At 56.4% G+C, this 24,678-nt stretch overlaps 1 protein-coding gene across 6 annotated transcripts; it reads left to right on the top strand.

The window, feature by feature from the left end:
* Window positions 1–6,389: 6,389 nt before the first annotated feature.
* Window positions 6,390–23,287, top strand: LOC100993774 (transmembrane ascorbate-dependent reductase CYB561). 6 transcript variants are annotated; one of them, XR_010110698.1, is made up of 7 exons: window positions 17,243–17,558; window positions 18,040–18,254; window positions 19,444–19,542; window positions 19,804–19,907; window positions 20,352–20,509; window positions 21,001–21,297; window positions 22,180–23,287. XR_010110698.1 is itself a non-coding variant. In XM_034942681.3 (6 exons), exons 2-6 carry the CDS (start codon window positions 18,053–18,055, stop codon window positions 21,191–21,193), a joined length of 756 nt encoding a protein of 251 aa, XP_034798572.1. In that variant the 5' UTR covers window positions 9,184–9,320; window positions 18,040–18,052; the 3' UTR covers window positions 21,194–23,287. The 6 variants fall into 6 exon arrangements, 4 of the variants coding, with proteins under 4 accessions (XP_063455389.1, XP_034798572.1, XP_003811377.1 ...); XR_010110697.1 differs by lacking the exons at window positions 17,243–17,558; window positions 18,040–18,254 and adding an exon at window positions 6,390–9,320; XM_034942681.3 differs by lacking the exon at window positions 17,243–17,558 and adding an exon at window positions 9,184–9,320 and having other exon boundaries at window positions 21,001–23,287.
* Window positions 23,288–24,678: the final 1,391 nt, after the last annotated feature.

Genomic DNA, 24,678 nt, shown 5'->3' with positions numbered 1-24,678 from the left:
GCAATAAAGAGGCAAAAACAGCAACACTGATTTATAGATATGAAATCAACCAGATGTATCAGCCAAGTTGCCAGCATTCCTTTCTTGGTCACAATATCTTTTATTCCAAACATCCTTTCTATTTATTTTTTGTAGTTAAGATTTTATTACTTCTTTTGTAAAATGGTGGTGAGAATAAGGGACTATTTTTTTTAAATGTCCTTACTTGGCAAACTAAAAAATGTTTGCAACTCTAGTAAGACTCCACTGGGAGCTCAGGGGCTGGGGTGCCTGATCTGGCCCTAAAGCCCCACGACACTGACCTGGTGCCTGCGTGATTCTTCCTCATTGTTCCCAGACAGGGGCCAGGAAATGGAATGAAAGCAGCCACTCTCTGAAGAGCTGGAGACCATCATCTGCCTCTGGAAGCCCAGAGAACCTCGGCTCAGACAGAAGGACAGAGACTGAGGGAAGGGAGAAAGACTGTGACAGAGAAGCAGAGGAGGGTGACAGAGTCAGGGAGGAACAAAACAGCCTGCAGTGGGAGCAGAGACAGAAATGTGGGGGACCCACAGGGAGGGGAGGGAGGGGAAGGGAGGGACGGAGGGAGGGACAACTGCCGTCCAAGTGGCTGTGAGAGCCTGGGGCTGGGGAGAGGCACCCTCCTCCTGTTGGCTTCTCATACAGTCTCTATCAGGGGACCCAGGACACAAGAAGCAAATTCATCTTTGGGTCCACCCTTCAGCTCTAGAAGTCTAGGGCCTGGCCAGGTCCTCTGAAGGGGTCTCTGGCCCCAGGCAGCTTCCTGCCCCCCTGCGTGGCCCCCCAAGCCCTTCTCAAGAGCCCTTCAGTAAATAAATTCACTGGAAGACATCAATGATGGGTCATAGGAGGTGTTCCTAGGGGAGAAAATGACATTTAGTTTTTAGCTCACTTGGAGCCATTTGCTTTAAGAAGCACCTCTTGGCCAGGTGCAGTGACTCACGCCTGTAATCCCAACACTTTGGGAGGCCGAGGTGGGCGGATCACCTGAGGTCAGGAGTTCAAGACCAGCCTGGTCAGCATGGTGAAACCCTGTCTCTACTAAAAATACAAAAATTAGTTGGGTGTGGTGGCATGTGCCTGTAATCCCAGCTGCTTGGGAGGCTGAGCTGAGAGAATCGCTTGAACCCAGGAGGTGGAGGCTGCAGTGAGCCGAGACCACACCACTGCATTCCAGCCTGGGTGACACAGTGAGACTATGTCTCAAAAACAAAAAACAAAAAACAAAAACGAAGCACCTCTTGAGAGAGCTTTGCATGCAGATGTCACAGGCAAAATGTCTCAAGTTGTGGGGAATGTGGCAGTGGACTTCTGGGGCCAGGCTGAGGCCCCCACGTGCCATCCCCCTTGGGAGCAGGGCAGGGTGGCTGGGTTGACAGATGTGCAGAGAAGGAGAGAAGTGGGGGCAATGCCTTCTCTCTGATGGTCAGCTGGCGGGAAAGGCTCCAGGGGCTTCTGAGGAGAGACCCTAAGAGGAGTCTGGATGGGCCTCGGCTGGGGGAGGCTGGTGCTGACCTGGCACCTGGGCACTGTGGGGGTGCAATGGGGGACAGTGTGGGAGGTGTCATGGGGGGTCTTTACACTGGGTACTAAAGAGCTTAGGAGCCTGAGCTACCTGGTGTGGGGCAATCACATTTGCTGCTGTGTCCAGGCAAGGAGGAGCAGCTGGGCTTGGACCCCAAAGTGACATGAAGTGGCCAGGACTGAGCGCTGGGCCAACGTGAGCCCCAGGGGGTGCTTGGATTTATCAGCTGAAGAAGGGCCTATGGAAGGGGAGAAAACAATCCTCCAGACAGATGAGAGCACTCAGTCACATCCACCTGGACCTGACATCACCTCCCAGGCTGTGCAGGGGCACACACAGAACTGGAATGGGTAATGACTTATTAGAGCCTCCTTCCAACAGCTGTGGGCCCTGGAGCCTAAGAACTCACCTTTGGAGAACATTTTTGGGTCTGAGAGCTTTGAGGCCAGGCCTTGAGACAAACCCACCCAGAAGCCCTGAGCTACTTTTGCTGTAAGAGTAGGAGGGCCCTGCCCCTGCTCCAGGAGCCGCCCCTTGATCCCTGGAAGAGAAGGAAGCACTGACTGATCCAGAGGGGCGATGAGTCCAGAGGCTGAGATCAGCTGGAACCGGGCCACCAGCTGAGCGTGTGATTCCTCTGGCTCCAGGCCACCTCTGAGGGTCTCCCAATGGCTGGGAGGGATTAGAGGACTGTGGCTTCTTGGGTGAGGGAGCCTCTGGGTTACAGTCACCATGCCCTTTGAATCTAATCTGCTCTCGACAAGAATCAGCTGACCTGATAGGCATGCTCAGGCAGGAGGCAATGGCCGGGCCAAGAGAAGCATAAGGATGGAGTAGAGGGGGGAGCAGAGCAGGGTCAGGTGAAATCTCTCACTCAGGACAATTGTGCAGCTGACTTGCTGATACCTTGGAGGAGTCACGAAGTTCAGTGTGCCCAGTTGGGGCTTCTTCCAGGCTGTGGCTCCATCACCCTGCAGTTTTGGCTCAGAACAGCCACCACATCCTCACTGCTCTCCTGGGATGAGAAGCTGGGTGGAGAACCAGGGGCTTGGTGCGTGGCCAGAGCTGGAGCAGCTTCAGGAGCCAGGTGAAACCTCAGAGCCTCACAGGCTTTGAACAAAGTGCAGGAGTCCCAGCCCTGCCGTTTATGGCGGGTTCCTGGCGGTGATCAGTCATTATCAGCAGTATGTTCACTCTGCTGATATCACCCAAGGCCATGATCATCCCTTACCCCAGGCCTTGCACACTTGCTTCCCTGTCCTAGACAGCTGGGGCTGTTCCTGCTCTTCGCTGCCCCTGGCACTCACAGAGCAGCTGACCGACTGACCTACCAACTTAGGGAGAAAAGTGGGGAGGTGGGGATGGAGGACACTCTGGGGATACAGCCTCTTTGTGATTTCCTTCCTGGAGGGGAGAGGCGGCCAGGGCAATGCAATGCTGGGGCTGCAGTACCTCCGCTCAGCCACAGCACTGGCTGCAGGGCAAACCCTCAGGACCAGATGAGGGGAGCTCAGCCTGATGTCCAGGTTCGCTGGCATGTGAGGGACGTGGTCAGGCACAGCTATAGCCATGGGTCTATGGACGGTTCCTGGATCCCAGGAATTGCTGGTGGGGTCCCTGATACACACCTCACGTCTTCAACCTCTGCCCTCTCTGATGGCCTGTTGGCACTCCTCCTGCCTATCTCTGCACACTCAGCGACTTTCCCCTTTGATGGGGACAGGAGTGGAGGAGGGCAGGGCAGGATGGAGACACCATGCACATTCCTGCACAGCGCCTTTGCCCTCCCTCTTCCATCCATGGGAGTCACCTCCCCTAGACCTTCATGTGGCCTGCGCCCCAACTTCTCCCTCCCAGAGCCTTCCTAGTGCCCCCAACAAGTGCCTGCCCTCGCCTGACGCCCCGTTTGTCCCCTTCTGCTTCTTCTTCATGCTGCTTGTTAGGTTGAAACATAACATCTGTGTTTCAAAACACATGCAGTCAGGTTTCTGTGCATGTGTGTATGTAGATATAGATTGTGGTGCAATCTCAGCTCACTGCAACCTCCTCCTCTTGGGTTCAAGCAATTCTCGTGCTTCAGCCTCTCGAGTAGCTAGGACTACAGGCATGCACCACCACGCCTGGCTAATTTTTTTTTTCTTTTTGTATTTTTTTTAGTGGAGATGGGTTTCGCCATGTTGGCCAGGCTGGTCTGGAACTCCTGGCCTCAAGTGATCAGCCTGCCTTGGCTTGCCAAAGTTCTGGGATTACAGGTGTGAGCCACCGCACCCAGACGTTAGTTTACTTTTTAATTCCCTGTCTACCCACTTCTTGTAAGTTACATGAAAGCAGACACCTTGTGTGTCTGATCTGTTACTGTCTCTCCAGGGCCTAGGATAAGCAGGTGCCAGTAAGCCTTTGTTGGAAGAAAGGAAGGAGAGAAAACGGACCTCCTCTGGATGGGATCCTTGGCTCCTGCGTGCTGATGTGCAGCCTGTGACCCGGGCTCTGCACTGCTCCTCTGGCTCCAGGCAATCATCATGGAAAGGGCGGCCTCCCCAGAGGGCTGCCTGGGAATGAACTGGGCATCTGGGGAAGCCCATTCCTTTGGCTGCCTCTTGCCTGTGGCGCCCAGGGCTGCCGTGCCACCTCCTTTGTGAAGCTGGTCCCCAGCCCTGCTTATCAGCCCCATGTCCCATTCCCTTGGGCCCAGCAGAGGTAAAAGTGGCTAAGTGGCTTAACTGGGCCAGGCGCAGTGGCTCACGCCGGTAATCCCAGCACTTTGGGAGGCCAAGGCGGGTGGATCACCTGAGGTCGGGAGTTCGAGACCAGCCTGACCAACATGGAGAAACCCCGTCTCTACTAAAAATACAAAATTAGCCAGGCGTGGTGGTGCATTCCTGTAATCCCAGCTACTTGGGAGGCTGAGGCAGGAGGATCACTTGAACCACGGAGGCGGCGGTTGCAGTGAGCTGTCATTGCACTCCAGCCTGGACAAGGAGAGCGAAACTCCGTCTTAAAAAAAAAAAAAAGTGGCTTAACTGTCCTCTCTCTCATGGCCTCTCCATCCCTCTTGCCCCAGTGGTATTTGGCTCTTTTGTCTGTCTTGTTTTTCCCAGACTGACCAGCCTTGGGGTTAACCAGGGGCAGGGTGACAACTCACAGGCAATGACGTCCCTCAGCCTCCTTCCCCCCACACTCCAGAGGCTGCAGGTGACTCAGGGTCTTCGTCGGTGGCTCCGGAAGCCTTGCAGGTGCCCTGCCACATGGCCGCTGTGCTGCTGGCTGCTCTGACGGGTCCTGCTGGGGCTACTGCTTTCCTGTCCCCTCCCCCGAAGCTGGGAGATGGATTTCCTCCCTGAGTGATTAATTGGTCTATTTTAAGCTCATCAAAGTAGCCTCGTACTTTCAAGTTCCTCAGGGAGCAGGCCCGGAAGATGATACCTGCGGACTTAAGGCTGCTCCACTGCAGGATATGGGGTCAGGGGCTGTGTCTGTCAATTGTGAGGTCCCTCAGGGCAGGCCCCCTCCTGAGCTGGACAGGGCTTGGCTCCTGCATGCTGATTCTGCAGGCTGTGGCTCAGTTCTGCACTATTACTCTGGCTCCGGCAAATCCTCACGAAAATAAGCCTGGGAGCCCCGAGGGTTGCAGGTTAGCCCCCTACAGCCTTCCCTTGCATCATCCTTGCTCCTCTAGCCAGGGACACTCCTGCCTCCTCCCTGACTATCTCTGCCAGGTTAACACCTGAGCATCTTCTGGCTCGATAATTCTGTCATGACCCAATACGCCTTCCCTGACCCTCACATCTGGGTTGAGGGCCTTCCTATGCCCTGTACCTAATCCTGGTTTTCCCTCTGTAAGGTGGTCAGAGATGGGCTTGGGCAGAGAGGTTTCAAAGGCTCTCCCGAAATCTCTGTGCAGCTCCCCTGACTGACGGCCTGTGAGAACAGGGTGGTGCCTGTCTTGTTCACTGTTCCCCAATACCTCACCTAGTGCCTGGCACAGAGAAGGTACAAAAATAAAACTTTCCCAAGAATCAATGGTGTGCATTTGAATCTTATAGTGTCTGAGGACTGGGGATCCATCTCTTATCCCTTTGTATCCTCTGCTGCCCAAGGTCAGGGCCTCTGCCGCCCAAGGTCAGGGCCTCTGCCTGAAGTCCCTACTGAATGAGGGTTAACTGGTTCAGAGATGAGGGAGGAAGCCATTGCTGGGAGGGGCTAGAACTGGAGGAGGCCCCGCCCCTGCCCTTCCCACACCCGAGCAAGAGCAGTAGGATTGTCAGATGAAACACAGGACATCTGCTCACATGTGGGGAATACATCTTTTTTTTTTTTTAAGACAGATTCTCTCTCTGTCACCCCAGGCTGGAGTGCAGTGGCATGATCTTGGCTCATTTCAACCTCTGCCTCCTGGGTTCATGCCATTCTCCTGTCGTAGCCTCCCCAGTAGCTGGGATTACAGGCATCCACCACCATGCCCGGCTAATTGTTGTGTTTTTAGTAGAGACAGGGTTTCGCCTCATTGGCAGGCTGGTCTTGGACTCCTGACCTCAAGTGATCCGCTCACCTCAGCCTCCCAAAGTGCTGGGATTACAGGCATGAGCCATGGCACCCAGCTGGAATACATCTTTAGTATACTGCATGTAATATTTGGGACATGCTCATGCTGAAAAAACTAACTGAATTTGAATTTTGTTTTGGTTTTCTTTTTTTGAGATGGAGTCTCACTCCATTGCCCAGGCTGGAGTGCAGTGGCACAATCTTGGCTCACTGCAACCTCCGCCTCCTGGGTTCAAGCAATTCTCCTGTATCAGCCTCCCAAGTAGCTGGGATTACAGGTGCCTGCCACCTTGCCCAGCTAATTTTTGTATTTTTAGTAGAGACGGGGTTTCACCTTGTTGGTCAGGCTGGTCTTGAACTCTTGACCTCAGGTGATCCGCCCACCTCGGCACCCCAAAGTGCTGGGATTACAGATGTGAACCACCGCACCCGGCCTGAATTTGAATTTAACTGGGAAGCCTTTTTTTATTTTTTCCTCTTCTTTCTGAATCTGGTAACCCTAGCAAGGGAGAAGTGACTAGCCAGGTGCCAGGTGGGTCTACAGCCTGAGTCTCCAGCTCTCTATTCACATTCTGCCTGCTTCCTTGATGCTTCCCGCTCCTTAAATGCTTTCTGTCACAGACCAGGGGGCACTCTAGGCCTGGCTTCCCAGCACGCGGAATCCAGGAGCACTCCTACCTCCTAATCCCTGCCCCAGCTGCCCTCTGGTCAGGGAAGGCCTGAGGAGGTGATGTTTGAGCTGAGATTTGAGAGAATGTGACCAGAGATGATCCAGGAAAGAACATTCCATGGAGAGGTGGGAGTGAACTTGGTGCATCTGAGAACAGAAAGGCTAGCGTGGTTCCGCGATGTGGGAAGGGAGTGGAAACATGGAAACACAGTCAGCATTTCCTTTTTTTTTTTTTTTTGAGACGGAGTTTTGCTCTTGTTGTCCAGGCTAGAGTGTAATGGCGCGGTCTTGGCTCACCACAACCTCTGCCTCCTGGGTTCAAGTGATTCTCTTGCCTCAGCCTCCGGACTAGCTGGGATTACAGGCATGTGCCACCACGCCCGGCTAATTTTGTATTTTTAGTACAGATGGGGTTTCTCCACGTTGGTCAGGCTGGTCTCCAACTCCCGATCTCAGGTGATCCGCCTGCCTCGGCCTCCCAAAGTGCTGGGATTACAGGCGTTAGCACAACTCAGGAGGCCCTGGAACTCATCTTGTGCCACTCAAGAAAGGGCAGGAGGGGTCCTCTCCTTTCCCACCTTTCCCAAGCTGAAGGACTGCACACTTCTCAGGCTTCCAAGGCAGGAGCTTCGGCAGCAGGAACAGGGTTGCAAGGTAGTTAGTCTGGGTGTCTGTCGTCCTGGGTTGGGACATCTGGGAGCTGGGGCAAGGCCTCTGGGCCCTAGTGCCAGAGAGCAGTTTGGTGGCATTGCCTGTTCTTTAAAATGGGTTAGGTGTAGCCATGAGCCCCCCCCATGCAGCGGGTGTGCAGGCCTCTCCCTCAGTCAGAACACCCTCACCCACCCCTCCCCACCTGAAGCAGGCCCTTGAGAACACTGCTGGCAGGGAGGCGGCTGCTCTTCCTCCTAAGGGAAAAGCCTGCAGCCCCGTGCTGCTGGGCCGTGGGGTGAGGGGGAAGCCAAAGGGCCCCTATCACCCCTCAGCAGGAGTCTCTCCTGGCTTTGGAAGGGGCTGAAGGCCCGGGGCTCTCACGAGGGAACTCAGCCCTGCTCAGCCGGTCAGGACTCCTCCTCCACGTCTAAATCCACAGACCAAACAAAGGACATGGCTCAGTTCCACCTTCAATCCACAGGGATTCTGCCTGTTAGCACGCTAAGGAAACTGTTTCTTACTTTAAATTATCCATTAATTTCCTCCAACTGAAAGATACTCTAAAAATTTTCTGTTGTTAGAGGGTTTAAGCTTGGTCCCTCTTAGGGGGTGGGCCCTGCTGTGTCGGCCCGTTGTGTCTGCTCGTGGAAGGTGTGCCATGTGCCACCGTGTGCCATGTGCAGCTGACACGCCTGTGCGTCTCGCCTGGCGCTGGAGACTGCTCTCTGTGTACTAAGCGAGTACTGGATCCCCAGGGCCTATCTTGCCCACTGCCTGTGGGAAGCCCACAGTCTACACAAAGCGCATTCAAGTAAGCAGGTCTCCCTGCCCCCCGGCCTCCCAGAACTTCGGTGCCTGGAGGGCAGGTGGGGGAGGGCGTTCCTGAATGGAGGCCGGTTTCCCTCTGCGGGGAGGAAACCCCATTTCCCTCCTACCCCTAGGCGCTTGCTACATCTGGCCCGGCATCAGACAGGAAAGAACCCTTTCTTCCCAGCTTGTAGGAAGTCTGAGCTGGGCCCCTTATCTACCCACAGCACTTCCTGGACCGGGGCCCTGGACCGGGCTCCGAAGGGGCTGGCACCCGGTCTTGGTCTTGGCCTCGGCGCCCTCCTTTCTCTGCGCTTTGGGCAGGGGAAGCTGCGGACGGCAAGGTCTCGGCTTTCGTGACAGCCTGGTGGAACCGGTGTTCCCCGAAGGCTACTCTGCGGGGGCGGGGGCTAGTCCGGGCCTTCCCGGCAGTATCGTCTCCCCCGTGGGGGCTGGGGAGGTGCCCCCAGGGCTCCCGGAGCGGCGGCGTGGCCAAGGCCCGAACCGGGTCTGACATCTAGTGGCCTCTTGGGCCCGGGCGGGGCGAGGGCGGGGCAGGGAAGAAGGTGGAGGGCAGAATGGGAGGCGTGGAGCGAGAAAATCAGGAAGCGCGGGACCAAGCCGGGGAAGGGCGGCGGGTCTCGCCCCTGGCACCCGCTCTCCTCGGGGCCCGTCCCGTCCCCCAGGCCTGGACGACCCCAGGTCCTTCTGTGCGCAGTCGGGGCTCGCACCGGCGAATCCCGCGGCCCTCGAGGCAGGCCCGGGGGAGCTCCCGGCCCTCCACCCCCGCAGGCCGCAGACCCCACGCACCCCCGATCATGGGGGCCCCGGAGAGAGGTCGCGAGGCCGGGCTCACGGTGGCCGCGGTTCGCCCACGTGCGGGCCCGGAGCTGGCAGGGCCCGGTCCCGAGCGTGGCCGCAACCGCGGGGACCTGGCACGTGCGGGGCAGCCCCGGGGGCCGCGTGCGCCACTTCCGGTCTCGGAGACACCGCCCAGCCCGCCGCCCGGTTGCCATGGCGACGCCGTCGCGCCACGGCCCGCAGAACCGGCCGAGCGACCCGGGCGCGGCGCGGGGAGGCTGGCGGGACGCTCGGGTAGGCAAGGTAGGAGGCCGGCCTGGGGGTGGGAGCGGAGCGCGCAGGGGTGCGGGGCGGGGGCGGCCCAGGTGAGCCCTGACTGCGCAGGGAGGGACAGCGCGGGGCTCCCGAGTAGCAGCCGGCCTCGCACCTGCCCCCTGCGGCCGCGCACCGGACTGCGGCGCAGACCCGCACCCTGGGCCCGAGGGCTGCAGGGCTCGCCCGCCCTCTCGGAGCCGCAGCCTCTCCCGGTCCAGGCGGCCCCTGCCCTGGCCTGCCCGGGTGCCGGGTCTCTGCTGAAGTTAGAACCGAGACCCCCGCTTGCTGGTGACCCCGAGTTTGGATCTTTGCTCCTGCGCCGCGTTCTAGAGCAAGGTAGGGTGCAAATGGACCAACCAGCCTTTGCCACGGCTGCCCTCTTGAAATCTGAAACCGGAGCCACCGCCTCTTGCCCCGAGCAGGGCCCGGGCTGCAACTTGGAGCCGCAGGTCCCCGCCTGTGTCTCCCGACGCCCCCAGCTTCTGAGCGCGAGGGTGGGAGTTTCCCGAGTGGGAAAGCCCCACGGCTTCAGTGGCCTCGGTGGCCCTGTGGTGGGTCAGGCCGGTGCCAACTGCGCTGAGGGCGGAGCTGCCGCCACCTTGACACCTGGGAGATGGCAGGGCCACCCTCCCTCCCTCCCTCCCTGCCCTGTCCTCGACTGTATCACGGAGCGAGGATCATCCGTGTGGATCTGGGGTCCCCTTCCCAGACTTCTCCTTTCTGGTCGTCCTCCTCTCATTCATTCCACCTTGGCAGCCTTTGTGGATTTTCTGACTCCGTAAATGAAGTTACATCTAGGGCGCCTAGATTCTGCCCCTTTGTTTTAATAGCTAATGGAAAAAAAAAAAAAAAAAAAAAAAAAAAGCTTTGCCACCTCCTCTAGGTGCCTGGATTTCTCCCGGTGAAATTTGATGGAGGCAGGAAAATACGAGGCGGCGGCAGCCCCACCTCCTTGCATGAGGAGCCTCCTAGAGCTGGAGGTGGAACCACCCTGCTTGTCCCACTCCTTTTCTTTCTTGCTTTATTGCTTTCTTGCCTTCTTGCTTTCCTTGCTTTCCTTCCTTCTTTTTTTTTGAGATGGAGTCTTGCTCTGTTGCCAGGAGGCTGGAGTGCAGAGGGCAATATCAGCTCACTGCAACCTCCATCTTCCGGGTTCAAGCGATTCTCCTGTTCCAGCCTCCCTAGTAGCTGGGATTACAGGTGTGCACCACAACACTCAGCTAATTTTTGCATTTTTAGGAGAGACGGGGTTTCACCATGTTGGCCAGGCTGGTCTCGAACTCCTAACCTCAAGTGATCTGCCTGCCTTGGCATCCCAAAGTGCTAGGATTACAGACGTGAGCCACCGCGCCCAGCCTTGTCCTACTACTATTCTCCCCTCACCACTTTTCCTTGGCAGGCAGAGCTTGGGCTCCTGCTAATACTGGGATGGTTCAGTGGCATTAGATGGCATTGGTGGAGGGGAATGAGAAATTAACCCCCCCTGAAAGCGTAGCTTCACTGGGAAAAAGCACTCTACTGTCTGAACAATTCATAAATGAATTTTGGGAATATACAATGTCACAGATTAAAAGCAGACCATCCTGTGTTCTTCCAGCCCCAGGAGCTTCTGCTTGGTGTGCAGGGGCTAATGGTGGACAGCAAGGGAGTGTAGATTTATTAGAGACGGCTGCCATCTGGCTCTCTGTGGCCCCAAACCTCATGTGTCAGCAGTGTGACTCTTTCTAAGGTGCTCTTAGGACCAGATTTCATTTTTGTAAGATTGCTCTTTGATGGAATGCCTACTTTGTGGCAGGCACTGTGCTGGGCGCTGGCACACCTTTATCCACTTACTCTTTCTGTGTTCCATAAGGTAGATCCAGATATCCTCCACTTTACAGATTAGGAAGCAGGCTTGGAGAAGGGACTTGGCTTGTCCAGGAGCTGATGGTTATAAATAATGAGTCTGTTTTGAAATCACATCTCTCTAACCTGGGCTGCGCTGGGCCTTTCATGGGCCGTTGGCCCTCTGGCCTTCATGAGCCCCTTCTTCCATAAAAAAAATAATAACAATTGGCCCGGCGCAGTGGTGAAAGCGCATCTCTACAAAAGATACAAAAAATTAGCCAGGCATCGTGGAGCACGCCTGTAATCCCAGACTCGGGGAGTCTGAGGCAGGAGAATTGCTTGGACCCGGAAGGCAGAGGTTGCGGTGACCCGAGATCTTGCCATTGCACTCCAGCCTCAAAAAAAAAAATTAATAAAAATTATATTTTACAACTGCATTGGTATAAAGACAAGTATAGTCCAGACTGGATTACAATTAATTTTAAAAACAAAACATTTTAGGGCTGGCTCATGTCTGTCTGTAATCCCAGAGCTTTGGGAGGCTGGGGCAGGAGGACTGCTTGAGACCAGGAGTTTGAGACTAGCCTGCGCAACATAGTGAGACCCTATCTCTCCAAAAAAAGAAAAAATTAACTGGGCATTTCAGCATAGCTGTAGTTCCAGCTACTTGAGAGGCTGAGGTGGGAGGATCCCTCGAGCCCAGGAGTTCGAGGCTGCTGTGAGCTATGATCATGCCATCGTATTCCAGCCTGGGTGACAGAGGTAGACACTGTTAACAACGACAACAAAAAAATTAATTAAAATAAGTTTTAAACAAATTGCAACGTTTTCCTCAACCCTAAATGTTCATTTTTTTCTTCTGATTTTCATGGAAATGGAAACATTTTGGTTTGTAAGCATTGGGAGCCCTCTGTCTTGTGGGAGAAAGGAGCTCAGTGTTTGACTTCAGGCTCTGCTGCTTCCTGGGTACCTAGTTCCTTGGTACCTGGTCCAAGCAGCCTGGATACCCCGGGTCCCTGGGCTGCCTGGGCCAGGACAGCCGCCCTAGGATAAATGGAAATGCAGCCCCTGCGGCTTGTTCACCCTCCTGTAATGCCTTCTCTCTTACCCTTTGGTCAGGGCCTGGTGTCTCTGCATGCACCAGGGCTTAGTGCCATGCTGGTACCAGCGTGGGGAGGATGCAGGAGGACTGGCATGGGATGGGGAGCACTGCCTGGGAAGCCCCTTCTTCCTGGGGCTACTGGGGTGCTAAGAAAGTACCCTAATAGCTCACACCACACTTTGCTTTCTCCTTCATCACATGCTAGGACGCTCTAGGGCAATTGAGCTGTTTTCCCCTTCACCCATCAAGAAGAGATATCGGCCTTTCCGCAGTCACAGTCTTTCCTAACTCAATTCAAACTCTGTTGATAAGGAGGGCTGTAGCCAGCCCAGGCTGCCTGCTTCCCAGCCTCCCCTGCTCCGCCTTCCGCCCCCGAGGCTGTGCACCATGTGCAGTGTCTGGTCCCCAATAATGAGATTAGTCTTGGTTGCCTTTTAATAAAATGCAGTGGGCACGGGGAGGGAGAGTGATGCTCGGCTCAGTGAAGATCTGCGGGTCATGCTGTCCCTAATGCGCTGATTGCATTAAGTGGATTCTGGCTGCAGGTGGGGTGAGTGGGTGGGGACGAGGGTGACTCTCACAGCTCTAAGATCCAGAAACTGCCAGAGATCTGTCACCCTCATCCTGAGCTGTCACAGAGGAAGGCAAGTGACTGTGTGAGGGGCTACGTGAGCTCCCTCTGGTTGCAAGGTTCTGGTCTGCAGGGCAGTGGAGCCCTTGGGGGTGGGGAGTGGCAGCTTCCAGGCCTTGAAGCTGCTGCCCACAGTTCTGCTCTGAGAACACAGAGGGCCCAAGAACAGCCGGTGTCCCAGGGCCGCCCAGTGAGGAGGGAAGGGCGAGAGAGTATTCTTGCTGTCAAGACTGGGGAATGAGGGCCACAATTCAAAGCCTTGCCTCCTAGGGAGAAATCTCACCCAATGTCCAGGTTTGCAAATGCAGCAGACACATTTGTGGGTGCGTCAGATTCTGTCCAGAGATATCAGAATGTCTATCCCTGTACACCCCCACCTCTGGCATGGGACACAGCCCTTCCCTGCACACAAATGGGTTATCAATTATGTCCAATGAATGGCCTCACGAGAGCCCTGTTGCGGAAGGGATCTTCCGCTTATCTCCTGTAAAGCACAGAGCCACGCTCAGAACCTACGGACTGTGGTCGCCTGCAGGCCAGCCATGGGCTTTCCTTTCATCCTCACACTTAGATTTTGAAGCCTCGCCTTTGAATCAGAAGCAGGCTGCTGTCATTCAGAGGCCGCTGTTCATCTCTGGCTTCCTCCCAGATGCCCAGGTGCCCCGGGTGCCTGGGCTGCCTAGGCCAGGGCACCCGCCTTAGGAGCAAATGGAAATGCATCTTCCTCGGCTTGTTTGCCCTCCTGTAACCCCTTCCCTCTTGCCTTCGGTCAGGGCCTGCTGTCTTGCACGCACCAGTGCTTAGTGCCATGGTGGAACTGAGGCGGGGAGGACGCAGGAGGACTGGCACAGGAGGGGGGGCACTGCCCGGGAGCTTCCCCTGCGTCAAAGCAGCTTCCTCAGTGAGCTCCAACACAGACCCTTGCTGGCCTCAGTCTCTGGAAAGACTGACAGCACCACCCTAGTTCCTGGGCCTTGGAAAGGCCAAAGCCACGAGCAGGCAGCCAGTGTTCGGCAGGAGAGCTAGAGATGCTTTTGCCCACAGACATCAAAGCAGGGGAGCCGTCTTCCGTGTGCATGCTGGGACGGGTCTTGGAGGCCCAGATTAGCTCCTGGCTTGAACTTGTACCACCCTTACCTGAAAATTGCATCTGTACCAAAGCTCATCCGCACGCCCCTTTAGGGCAGGGACCAGGCCCCCTCTGTGTGGCCCTAGCACCTGGCCAAGTGCAGGTGGCTGCGGGTCGAGTTGAGCTGCTATTTGCTGATGGGAATTTGGGGGCGTGTCGCTTGTCCTCTTTGAGCCTCCATTTCCTGGCTGGTCAAATTGGGGCAATGCTCCTGTTATCCACACAGTGTCATTTAAGGGTGACATGAGAGATGGCATGAAGTGCCCAGCACAGAGCAGGTGCTCACAGGCTGTTGGGTCCCCACCCTACTGACACACCAAGCACACGTCTGCCCTGCCATGGTGGGGAGCAAACAATGTTATGGTTCCAACTCCCCGGGAGGCCAGGCCAGGCATTTCACTGTAGGATGTTGAAGCCGCAGGCAGTCGTCGCTGCGAGAAGAGAGCCTGGCTCTGATGTCCACTGTCTTCCAGGGAGCCTGGTGGGAAGGAAGGAGTGGGCAGCGGCCCCTCGCTCTGCAGGCCTCTCCTGCCCTTTGTACTCCACGAGGTGTGAGGAAGTTGCCGGGTCACCCAGCAGAGGGAGGGGTGATGTCCCCTCTGTTCTTCCTAATTTGTAGCTAATCAGATTCTGCCTGCAGCCAGGCTCTCTGGAGACGAATCTAATAAAGGAGGCGGCGACCTGGAGAGGAGGACAGACGACAAGTGACAGGGGGGGACAGCACTTCTTTCAGTACATTTTCCTGTTAGACTCGGGGTATTAGAGACCCAAAGATACCCAAGGAGGAGTGAGAGCATCCCTGCCTTCGAGGAGCAGACAGGGCACCGCGAGGGTAAGGAGGCTCCGGGAGAGCCTGGGGACGGAGTGATCTGCGCACCGCGGTGCCTGAGGAGTGGAGGCAGGGGTGTGGGCCCGCAGCAGGGAGCCAGGCTGGGCCATGTCCTTGGATTCTGTGAGCCCAGGCGTCTCCTCTAGAGGGCCTAGCAGGAACAGCGGGGGCTGCAGATGGAAATGGGCAGGATCATGCCATGCAGTTGGCATTTCACTGGCACTCGGGGGCACTTGCGCAGCGGACAGCATGACGTTGGGAGCTGGTTTTGTCCCTGGCATGTCTGTCACGTTGAAGAGGGAGAAGCTGCAGGCCCTGACTTGGGTGGGGCAGTGAGGATGCTCAGGAGGGAAGTGAGGGGAGGGGTCCCAGCATGCAGCGGCCTGGGCAGCCTTCTGTGGAGGAGCTGAGGTGTCACCTGGGCCCGGAAGAAGGGCAGCCCCGCTAGCTAGTGGGGAGGGCATGAGAGAACTTGGTGACGACGGGAGAGAAGGTGACGTGGGACGAGCTGGGTTTGAAGCGTCTGTGGGATGTCCAGGTAGAGATGAATAGTGAACCGTCAGAAATGGGGCTTGAATTTGGGGTGGCGGGGACAGAACTGATACCCGTGTAGGTGACAGATAAGGACAGAGGCAGGAGTTCCAAAAATACGGTTTATTGTTGGCTGGGGCTTCTGGAATCCCGTATTCCCGTCCACCCTGGGAATGTGGATTGGAGCTATGTTTCTGGGAGATGATTTGATGGAATGTGTCAGAAGTCTAAAACAGAACCTAGCCCTTGTTTCAGGATTCCCTGCAGAGAAGTTTGCAGATGACCACATCCTGTTGTTTATTTGGTGGAAAACTGAAATCGAAAGCTAGCTAAATGCTGAACAATGGGAACTAGTTGGCTAAAAAATGGCCGTGCAATGCAAGAGTGTGAGGTTACGAAAATGATGATGTGGGCACGTATCCATTGACACAAACATCCATGTGTGCTACGCCCTCAGTTAAAAAGCAGGTTAGAAAATGGAATAAATGATCCTGCTTCTATAAAAGGATGCATATGTGTTTTAGGAAGAAGGTGTGTGAGGATATAGATCAAATTCTGATGGCCTGTCATTTTACCTTTTTTGCTGATCCATATTCTACTGCAGTGCATGTGGATTATTAGCACACACACACACCCTTTTTTTTTAATTAAAAAAAAAATTTTTTTTGAGACAGAGTCTCATTCTGTCACCCAGGCTGGAATGCAGTGGTGCGATCTTGGCCCACTGCAAACTCTGCCTCCTGAGCTCAAGCGATTCTAGTGCCTCAGCCTCCCAAGTAGCTGGGATTACAGGTGTGAGCCACCATGCCCGGCTAATTTTTATATTTTTAGTAGAGATAGGGTTTCACCATGTTGTGGCTGGTCTTGAACTCCTGGCCTCAGGTGATCCACTCGCCTTGGCCTCCCCAGGTGCTGGGATTATAGGTGTGAGCCATCGCACCTGGCCCACACACCCCCCCCCCCACTTTAATGGTAGAGTTGCCAACAGTTGTCCGATGTGGCAGAGAGAACTGGGGAGCAGAGAAGGAGCCCATCACTGGGAGGGACTGAAAACCAGCTCCTGGGCACTGCAGGGCAGAGCGTGTGCCGGGTGTGAAGGGGGTCAGTGCCCCTGTGCTGGCCACTGTCCCCCTAGTTCTGATACAGTTGCTGCCAGGAGAGGCTGGACCGTGGCGAGGGGCCAGTGGGGAACCGGGGCGGGATGGGGGGCAGCAGCAGTGCTCTGGGGTCTGCTTGTGGTGGCCATGGTGGTGGCAGTTGCAGTGGCAACTGTGGGCCATGGCAGCACTTTTCCGTGGCGCACAGGCCGCTGCCGGGTGAGGGGAGAGCCCCGCTTGTTCTCCTGCCGCCTTTCCTCCCATCCCCAGCTGCTGGGTGTGCTCCGGCCGGCATGAAGCTGTGCAGGCACTGGGCACTCCCTTGGGCTCTTAGCGGGGCCTTCTCATTGCTGCTTCGCTAGGAACCACCCGCTCTCCTTTCCTCCTGGAGGGCCACGTGGGGCCGAGCACCTGGGACAGCCGTGCTGAGCTCTACCCGGCCCCTTCGCAGGCCTCGTTTCTGGGGGCCTTCAGTTTTGGAAACCTCCCTGAGGCCCCCTCTAGAGTGCGGGTCCGCCCCGCCCCGGGTGTGGAGGGGAAGTGCCCTGTCCCTGTGTGCTGACAGGTCCCTGTGTGCAGCATGGTCGGGGCACTTCTACTCTGCAGGCGCGGCCGGGCGGGGAGCGGGGCGGGGGGCGGGCGGGGGTGTGGGGGGAGCGGGGCTGGCTCTCCTGGGTGTGGGGTGGGGAGGCCTCCTCATCGCCAGCATGGAGTTAAAAACCAGGATGGGGGAGGGAGACTTCCCATTTCTCCCGAGATGTACTTCATGATGCGTCTGGAGAAAAGGTGTGACCAGCCCCCTTCCTTCCCGTCAAGGAGCGCGCTTGCCTGTGTAACTCACCTGTAAAGCCCACCCAGGGAAGGCCAGGGCCTCAAGAAACAGAAAACAAAGCCAGGCACTGGGCCCTTGCGCTCACTAGAATTTGGGGTATCTTTCCTTGCACCTTCACCGCATATGGAACTCCTGGCGTCGTGTCCCAGGTCACGCCTGTCCCTGTGGGGAGGCTGGGCCCCTCCCCCCAGCCACTCCCGAGACTTGAGACCTCTGCCCCAGGACGATGGGTGGGAAGGGGCTTGCGGGTAGGAGAGCGAGCGCTGCTTCCAGCGGGAGCCTCGGGGGAGGGTGGCGGGGCCGCCGTGGGGGGAGCCGCGCCGCATCTCAGGCGCAGTCTCTAGGGGCTGTGCGCATCCGTGGGGGGGACATGTGCATCTCGGGGTCTGCTCGCATCTGGGGGTGCTGTGTGCATCTCGGGGGGGCTGTGCCCATCTAGCGGGGTGGCTGTGCGCATCTGGAGGGGGCTGTGCGCAACCCGGGGGGGTGTTGCGCGCATCTAGCAGGGGCGGCTGTGCGCATTTCGGCGGGGGGGCTGTGCGTATCTGGGGGGACCGTGCTTATATCCGGGGGCGGCTGTGCGCATCTTGAGGAGTGTGTACATCTCGGGGGGCCTGTGCGCATCTTGGGGGGCTGTGTGCATCTGCGGGGGCTGTGTGCATCTCAGGGGCTCTGTGCGCATCTCAGGGTGCTGTGCGCTGCTCCTCTGAGCTCTGCTCTTTCTTGCAGCGTTTGCCTCAGCATGGAGGGCGGGGCCGCGGCAACCACCCCCGCAGCACTGCCTTACTACGTGGCCTTCTCCCAGCTGCTGGGCCTGACCTTGGTGGCCATGACTGGCGCGTGGCTCGGGCTGTACCGAGGCGGCATTGCCTGGGAGAGCGACCTGCAGTTCAACGCGCACCCCCTCTGCATGGTCATAGGCCTGATCTTCCTGCAGGGAAATGGTGAGTCCCATGGGCCGCTCCTCTTTTCCCGGGCTTGTGGGGGTCCCTGAGAGGCAGTTTGCAGGGGTCTTGTCACCCCTGCGGTCTCTTCTGGTTGGACAAATCTAAGATTCTAGAAAAGACAGAGACGGAAGCTGGTTCAGAGCCTGGGGAGATGGAATCCAAACCCAGGCTCTGAGGTTGGTGAGTGGCAGCTCCTCTCCAGCCTGGTCCAGCATTTTCACCTCGTTTCCACACACAGCATCCAAGGCGGGCACTTCTTGCAGCAGAGGGAAAGGAATGAGGCTCCGAGCCAGGCCCTGCTGCAGGGGTGGTTTGAATTGAGGGAAAAAAAGTAATCATATGTGAGAGTTTGTATGCGTGCGTGCGTGCGCGCGCATGTGTGTTGTTGGTCTTGGACTTGGCAGAGCTACAGCACCTCCCCCTGGGGCAGGAGCAAGGCAGTGCTTGGCCTCCACCTGCCTCCAGGCCAGGGATCCAGGAAGCGGGATCTGCATCCGGTTGACCCGCTCTTCCTAGAGGTGGTCCTGGTGACAGCCACCCCTGAGCAGCAGAAAGCTAAGAGGCATTCCTCACGTCACCTGGCCTTGCCCACCTCTTCTGGACGCGGGAGATCAGGCTGGGATCACAAGGTTCTGCTTGGGAGCCAGGCGCCTGCTTGCTAGGAGTAGGACCATCTGCCCAGGCTTAGGTGGGGGCCTGTGTGAGGAGCCATGTGGCTAACAGGTGAACAGGCTGCTTGTTGCCTCAGTGTGACCAACAGTGGACCTCAAACACAGCCTGGAATTTGCAGGACACCTGACAAGAAGGTGGGTGGAGTGGGGCGTCTGCTGGGCCGGGCAGCTCCTTTAGGTGGGGACGAGGGCAGAGGCGCTGCCTTCACTACCTGTCCTGGTGGTGGGGACTGTGGTGCAGCCTCCGGCCCTGCCCTCTTTGTGCACAGCCGGGGGAGGTTGGAGGGTGGGGGAGGGGTGTTAAGGTGCACACAGCCCTAGGTGCCCTCAGAGAAGGCCAGGAGCTGCCCAGGGTCCCCAGGGAACCTGGCTTTCTCCTCCGGTTCCTGCAGCTAGGCTCCTGTTACAAGCCATCAGCTCACATCACCTCTCCACTAAGGTGCCTCCTTGCTGCTGGGGCAGGAGGCCTCACTCGCAGGCGGATGCACTCACGTTCCCTCTCTCACCTCCCACAGCCCTGCTGGTTTACCGTGTCTTCAGGAACGAAGCTAAACGCACCACCAAGGTCCTGCACGGGCTGCTGCACATCTTTGCGCTCGTCATCGCCCTGGTTGGTGAGTTCCCGGGCGCGGCCTTCCCCGCCACCTGCCTGCCTCTTCAGGTATGGCAAACAGCCGCTTCACCTGCTCTGTTCCCTCCCCAGAGCCGTGATGGGCCCGCCCCCACCCCAAACATCCCCTGCAGGGCCACTAGGTGCTGGCAGCCGTCGAGCTGGGACTAAAGCCCAGAAGTCCCGCTAGCTGGTTCCCTTGGGTCATCTTAACCTTCCTTTTCCACATCCAACCCTGTCCTCATATGACCCGTCTCTGGCCCAGGCTTGGTGGCGGTGTTCGACTACCACAGGAAGAAGGGCTACGCTGACCTGTACAGCCTACACAGCTGGTGTGGGATCCTTGTCTTTGTCCTGTACTTTGTGCAGGTGAGTCCTTCCAGCACCCCGGGCCTGGGGCCACCTACCAGGGAGGTGGGAGGGGGAGGGGAGCTGGGCTGAAATGTACCTCATGGAAGGGCCTGATTTCTGGGGTGCGTGCAGGTGAGAGAGCTGCCTTCCCAGGCCTGTGTGGGTGCAAAGCTAGGATTGGCGTCCAAGGGTGCCCAGCTCCCAGGCGCCCCATGGCTGACTCAGCACTTTTGGCCACAAGCCCAGCTTTCCGAGTGTGCCAAGGCCTCAAGCGTTGGGGGACCGGTCCCTTGTCCCTAAGCACTTAGTGCTCCTCCCACCACTGTGCTGAGGAGGAAGGAAACCAGGCAGGGCTGAGGGGCTCACAGTCGCCGCGTGGGCACGTGGGTGTGGGCCTGGCCGACCTCGGCTGCTGGGGTGTCCGGCCTCCCTGTCCCGGAACCGTCTCCTTTCAAATCCTAGTGGCTGGTGGGCTTCAGCTTCTTCCTGTTCCCCGGAGCTTCATTCTCCCTGCGGAGCCGCTACCGCCCACAGCACATCTTCTTTGGTGCTACCATCTTCCTCCTTTCCGTGGGCACCGCCCTGCTGGGCCTGAAGGAGGCACTGCTGTTCAACCTCGGGTGAGTGTCCTGGGTGGGAGAGGGCAGGGCCTGGGCCACCCTTGCACAGACCTCACCCTGCCTTCAGCTTCCCCAGCTGTGGCTTCCCGAGCCGCCTCTCGTGGCGTCACAACTGGTGGCTGTAGTTATGCTTGCTAAGATTTGGGTGCGTGGGGCTTGGCTTTGGTTAGCTTTCTTGATTTTACCCTTTCAAAGAAACTTCTGGGCTATGGGCACCCTATTTATTCCCACCACGCAGCAGGATCTGCAGGACAACTGCTTAGAGCTAGAATATTGATCTAGATTTTTACATTACCCATCTCTTTCTGTCTGTGAGCCATAGCTGGAGATTGCTGGTTGGGGGCGGGGGGATGGTTGTTCTCTTCAGGCAGGGCAGGGAGGCAGGGGCTGGTGCTGGAATCCCCATGGCATCTTTAAGGCCCAGGATACAAAGGGCATTTGGCCTAATTGTGACCCCTTGGGCAGCTTCTCCCTTCCTCTCACCCCTGCAGGGGCAAGTATAGCGCGTTTGAGCCCGAGGGTGTCCTGGCCAACGTGCTGGGCCTGCTGCTGGTCTGCTTCGGTGGGGCGGTGCTCTACATCTTGACCCGGGCCGACTGGAAGCGGCCTTCCCAGGCGGAAGAGCAGGCCCTCTCCATGGACTTCAAGACGCTGACGGAGGGAGACAGCCCCGGCTCCCAGTGATGCACCCGGCCGGCCCTGGGGGTTCGCGGGGTGTCTTCTTGCCTGCCCCTGCTGAGGCGTCTTCAGGACTGCAGGCTCCAGAGAGTGGCTCTGGCAGCAGGCGGGTGCGTGGGTGCAGCTGCATCTATTTGAGTGCTGCTTTCTGGGGTCAGGTCTCCGCCTCCTCTGCTTCTCCTTTCTCCGCTGCTATAGACCAGTTCATTGTGTGTAGCTCCCGTGTCTCTGTTGCCCCCTTCAGTGCAGAAGGCTTTGGGTAGGACTTCGGGTGTTCAGTCCTGGTCGCAGAGCACAGATCTTTAAAGAAGCGAGAGAGGAGGCCCCACCCTCCCGGCAGCAGATGCCTGGGGCAAGGCCAGGGGAAACTGGGGGGGCCTCAGGGACAGGCCTGGAAAGGCCACGATGGCTGCTGAATTCAAACAAGGAGTCCCTCCAGCCTGAATAACACGTGGCACAAATGGGCCCGGCCTTTGGCAGAGGAGCAAGTGATACGATGTGTAAAGTATGTTGGTGGTGAGAGCAAGGTTCCCCAGGAGAGGGGAGGGACTGGCCCCTGGGAAGCTCTGAGATGAGGCTGTGGCCCAGCTGTAGTCCTGACCTTCCTCTTCTTTAACCCTTTAGCCCTAGGACGGCTTTGGTGGGAGAGGGGATAGAAGCCCATGACTTCAGACAGACTTTCTCTTGGCAGATGCAGGCGGGCCTCCTCCCAGGCTGCTCCAGACATGGGGGTTGGGGATGGGGGGCACCTTGCAGCCCCTTCCTGCTGGGGCTCCCTCCTTGTAGCACCCCCCTTGCGGCTCAGCTCTGGTTTCCTCTCCCAGGCTCACCCAGGCTCTGCTCAGGCTGGGAGGCAGAGGGCACAAACCTTAGAATTTTTTAAATGAAAAACCGCTGCCGCTGGCTGTGGCTGGAGCCCCCTGGGGCTGCTGGAGCTGCTGCCTCTGTTCTGGAGGACGGGCCTTCTCCTTATCTGCTGCCCATCTTTCCAGGAAGTCAGGACGGAGTCAGAACTACAGTCATCCCCCGTGGTGTCTGCACTTCACTCCAGCCCCATAAAGAGTGTCATGTTAGCTGAGTCACCATTTGGCTTCAGCCTGGAAATAGTGTGATTAGAACACTGATCGTGTGCGAGGCCAGGAGATCAAGACCATCCTGACTAACAAACACAGTGAAACCCCGTCTCTACTAAAAATACAAAAAAATTAGCCAGGCGTGGTGGCGGGCGCCTGTAGTCCCAGCTACTTGGGAGGCTGAGGCAGGAGAATGGTGTGAACCCGGGAGATGGCGCTTGCAGTGAGCTGAGATTGCACTCCAGCCTGGGCGACAGGCTCAAAAAAGAAAAAAAAAAGAACATTGATCATGTGCTTCTTGGATCTGGTGACTGTTCTCTCCCTGTTTTCCTTTCTTTTTGGGGGTTTGAGGAGCATGGCTTAGCTTGAGACAGACACAGACACAGTGTACTTCAGTGAAGGGCTTAATATACAATTTCCAAACCTGATGACTCTTCTTGTAATGGCTGCCCTTTTCCTACCCGAGGCCATCTTAGAGAAAGGGGCCAGCCTCCTCTAATGCTCAGATTTCCCATAGTTGGCTTTTGCTGTGGCTCCTGCCTCAGGCAGTGTCATTTCTGGGAGCAGGTGGTTGTAGTCCAGGCCCCTCCCCAGCAGGGTCTGCCCAGGCTCCTTCGAGTCCCTTTCCCCGCCTCCTCTCAGCCTGTCCGGATGACAGTGTTCGCCTCCTGTTTAGACTGTACACTCTTCAGGGGTAGGGGTGCCGTCAGTTCTTCAATCAGCTGGCACACACTTGTATAGTGAAATGTTTACATGTGGGAAAACTCCGCCTTAGACAAACTACCAAAGTACAATCGTGTCTCTCCTTAGCCGGAATGCTAGAGAGAGAAATGGAACCTTAGATTTGCAACAAAAGTCTGTAAACTGGTCTGTTTGCCAAAGTGAACACTGGATGACTAAGGAGCTGAAGAAGGCCCCCAGAAGCAGATTTGTGGTGGGTTATTTTTTATTTTGCCTGTGGCCAATCTTCTGTGAAATACAATGTGCTGTTGGTGCAACAGATGATTCAATAAATGTCTACAGCAGACCTCTCGCCTGTTATCTTCCTTTACTGTGGTAATAAAAGGAGCCGGAGCTTTTAGCAGCCAGACACATGACGTTAGCTCTAGGCCTGAGAGAAATTGAATATCCGCAGGCTGGGCACAGAAGGTAAAGCGATTAGTGATATTGATCATGGCCTAGGGTCTGAAAAGGCCCAGTGGTTGTCCAGTCTCGACCCAGCAGAGGCAGTGTTTCCACATGGTTAGATAAGCCCTTTACTCTCAGCCTGAGAGGGTGGCCTGGATGGTGGAGCTACAAGAGCCTGATAAGAGCCTTGGCAAGGAAGGTCCCCCAGTGTTTAATGGACCCCTTCCCCTTTGAAATCGGTCTTTTTGATCCTTAAGAAGAGGAGCAAAGCTTTTGGAACGAGCTGAGATTCCACTTTAGATCCACGTACGTGGCTCAGGCAGAAGGTGAGTTTTTGGCAAATTTGGGTGGGATCGTACTGTGTGCTTTGTGCCTTGTCACTTAAAGCAGTGGCCTCCAACCTTTTTGGCAGCAGGAACAGGTTTTGTGGAAGACAATTTTTCCACAGACCAGAGCTGGGGGTGGGGGATAGTTTTGGGATGATTCAAGCACATTACATTTATTATGCATTTTGTATTATTACATTGTAATATATAATGAAATAATTATACAACTTACCATAATGTAGAATCAATGGGAGCCCTGAGCTTGTTTTCCTGCAACTAGACAGTCTCATCTGGGGGTGATGGGAGACAGTGACAGATCATCAGGCATTCGATTCTCCTAAGGAGCATGCAACCTAGATCCCTCGCATGCGTAGTTCGTAATAGGGTCTGCACTCCTATGAGAATCTAATGCTGCAGCTGATCTGACAGGAGGCGGAGCTCAGGTGGTCATGCTCAGCCGCTGCTGCTCACCTCCTACTGTGCAGCCAGGTTCTAACAGCCACAGACCCATACTGGTCTGTGGCCCTGGGGCTGGGGACCTCTGACTTACTTAAAGCAATTTAAAAACTCACCAGAGCTCACTATTTAAAGGGACCCAACAGCAAATCCTCTAATAAGGTAACAGGAGTCCCTGCTTCCCCGCATTGGTCTCAACTTTATCTTCTGTATTGTAGCTGGTCTCTAATGTGTAGGAGCCAGAGTGGAGAGGTCTTTCCTTAGGGCACCTGTAGAGACCCTCCTGAATCAAGGCTTCCGTGTGGACCTTTATTTTTATTTTATTTTTTTGAGACGGAGTTTCGCTCTTGTTGCCCAGGCTGGAGTGCAATGGCGCAATCTCAGCTCACTGCAGCCTCCGCCTCCCGGGTTCAAGCGATTCTCCTGCCTCAGCCTCCTGAGTAGTTGGGATTACAGGCATGCGCCACCACATCCAGCTAATTTTTGTATTTTTAGTAGAGATGGGGTT

The sequence above is a fragment of the Pan paniscus genome, chromosome 19, assembly GCF_029289425.2.
Source record: "Pan paniscus chromosome 19, NHGRI_mPanPan1-v2.0_pri, whole genome shotgun sequence".
In the NCBI taxonomy this organism is placed as follows: Eukaryota; Metazoa; Chordata; class Mammalia; order Primates; family Hominidae; genus Pan; species Pan paniscus.
The sequence above is the reverse complement of the archived record's forward strand: the minus strand, read 5'-3'. Positions and strand labels throughout refer to the sequence as shown.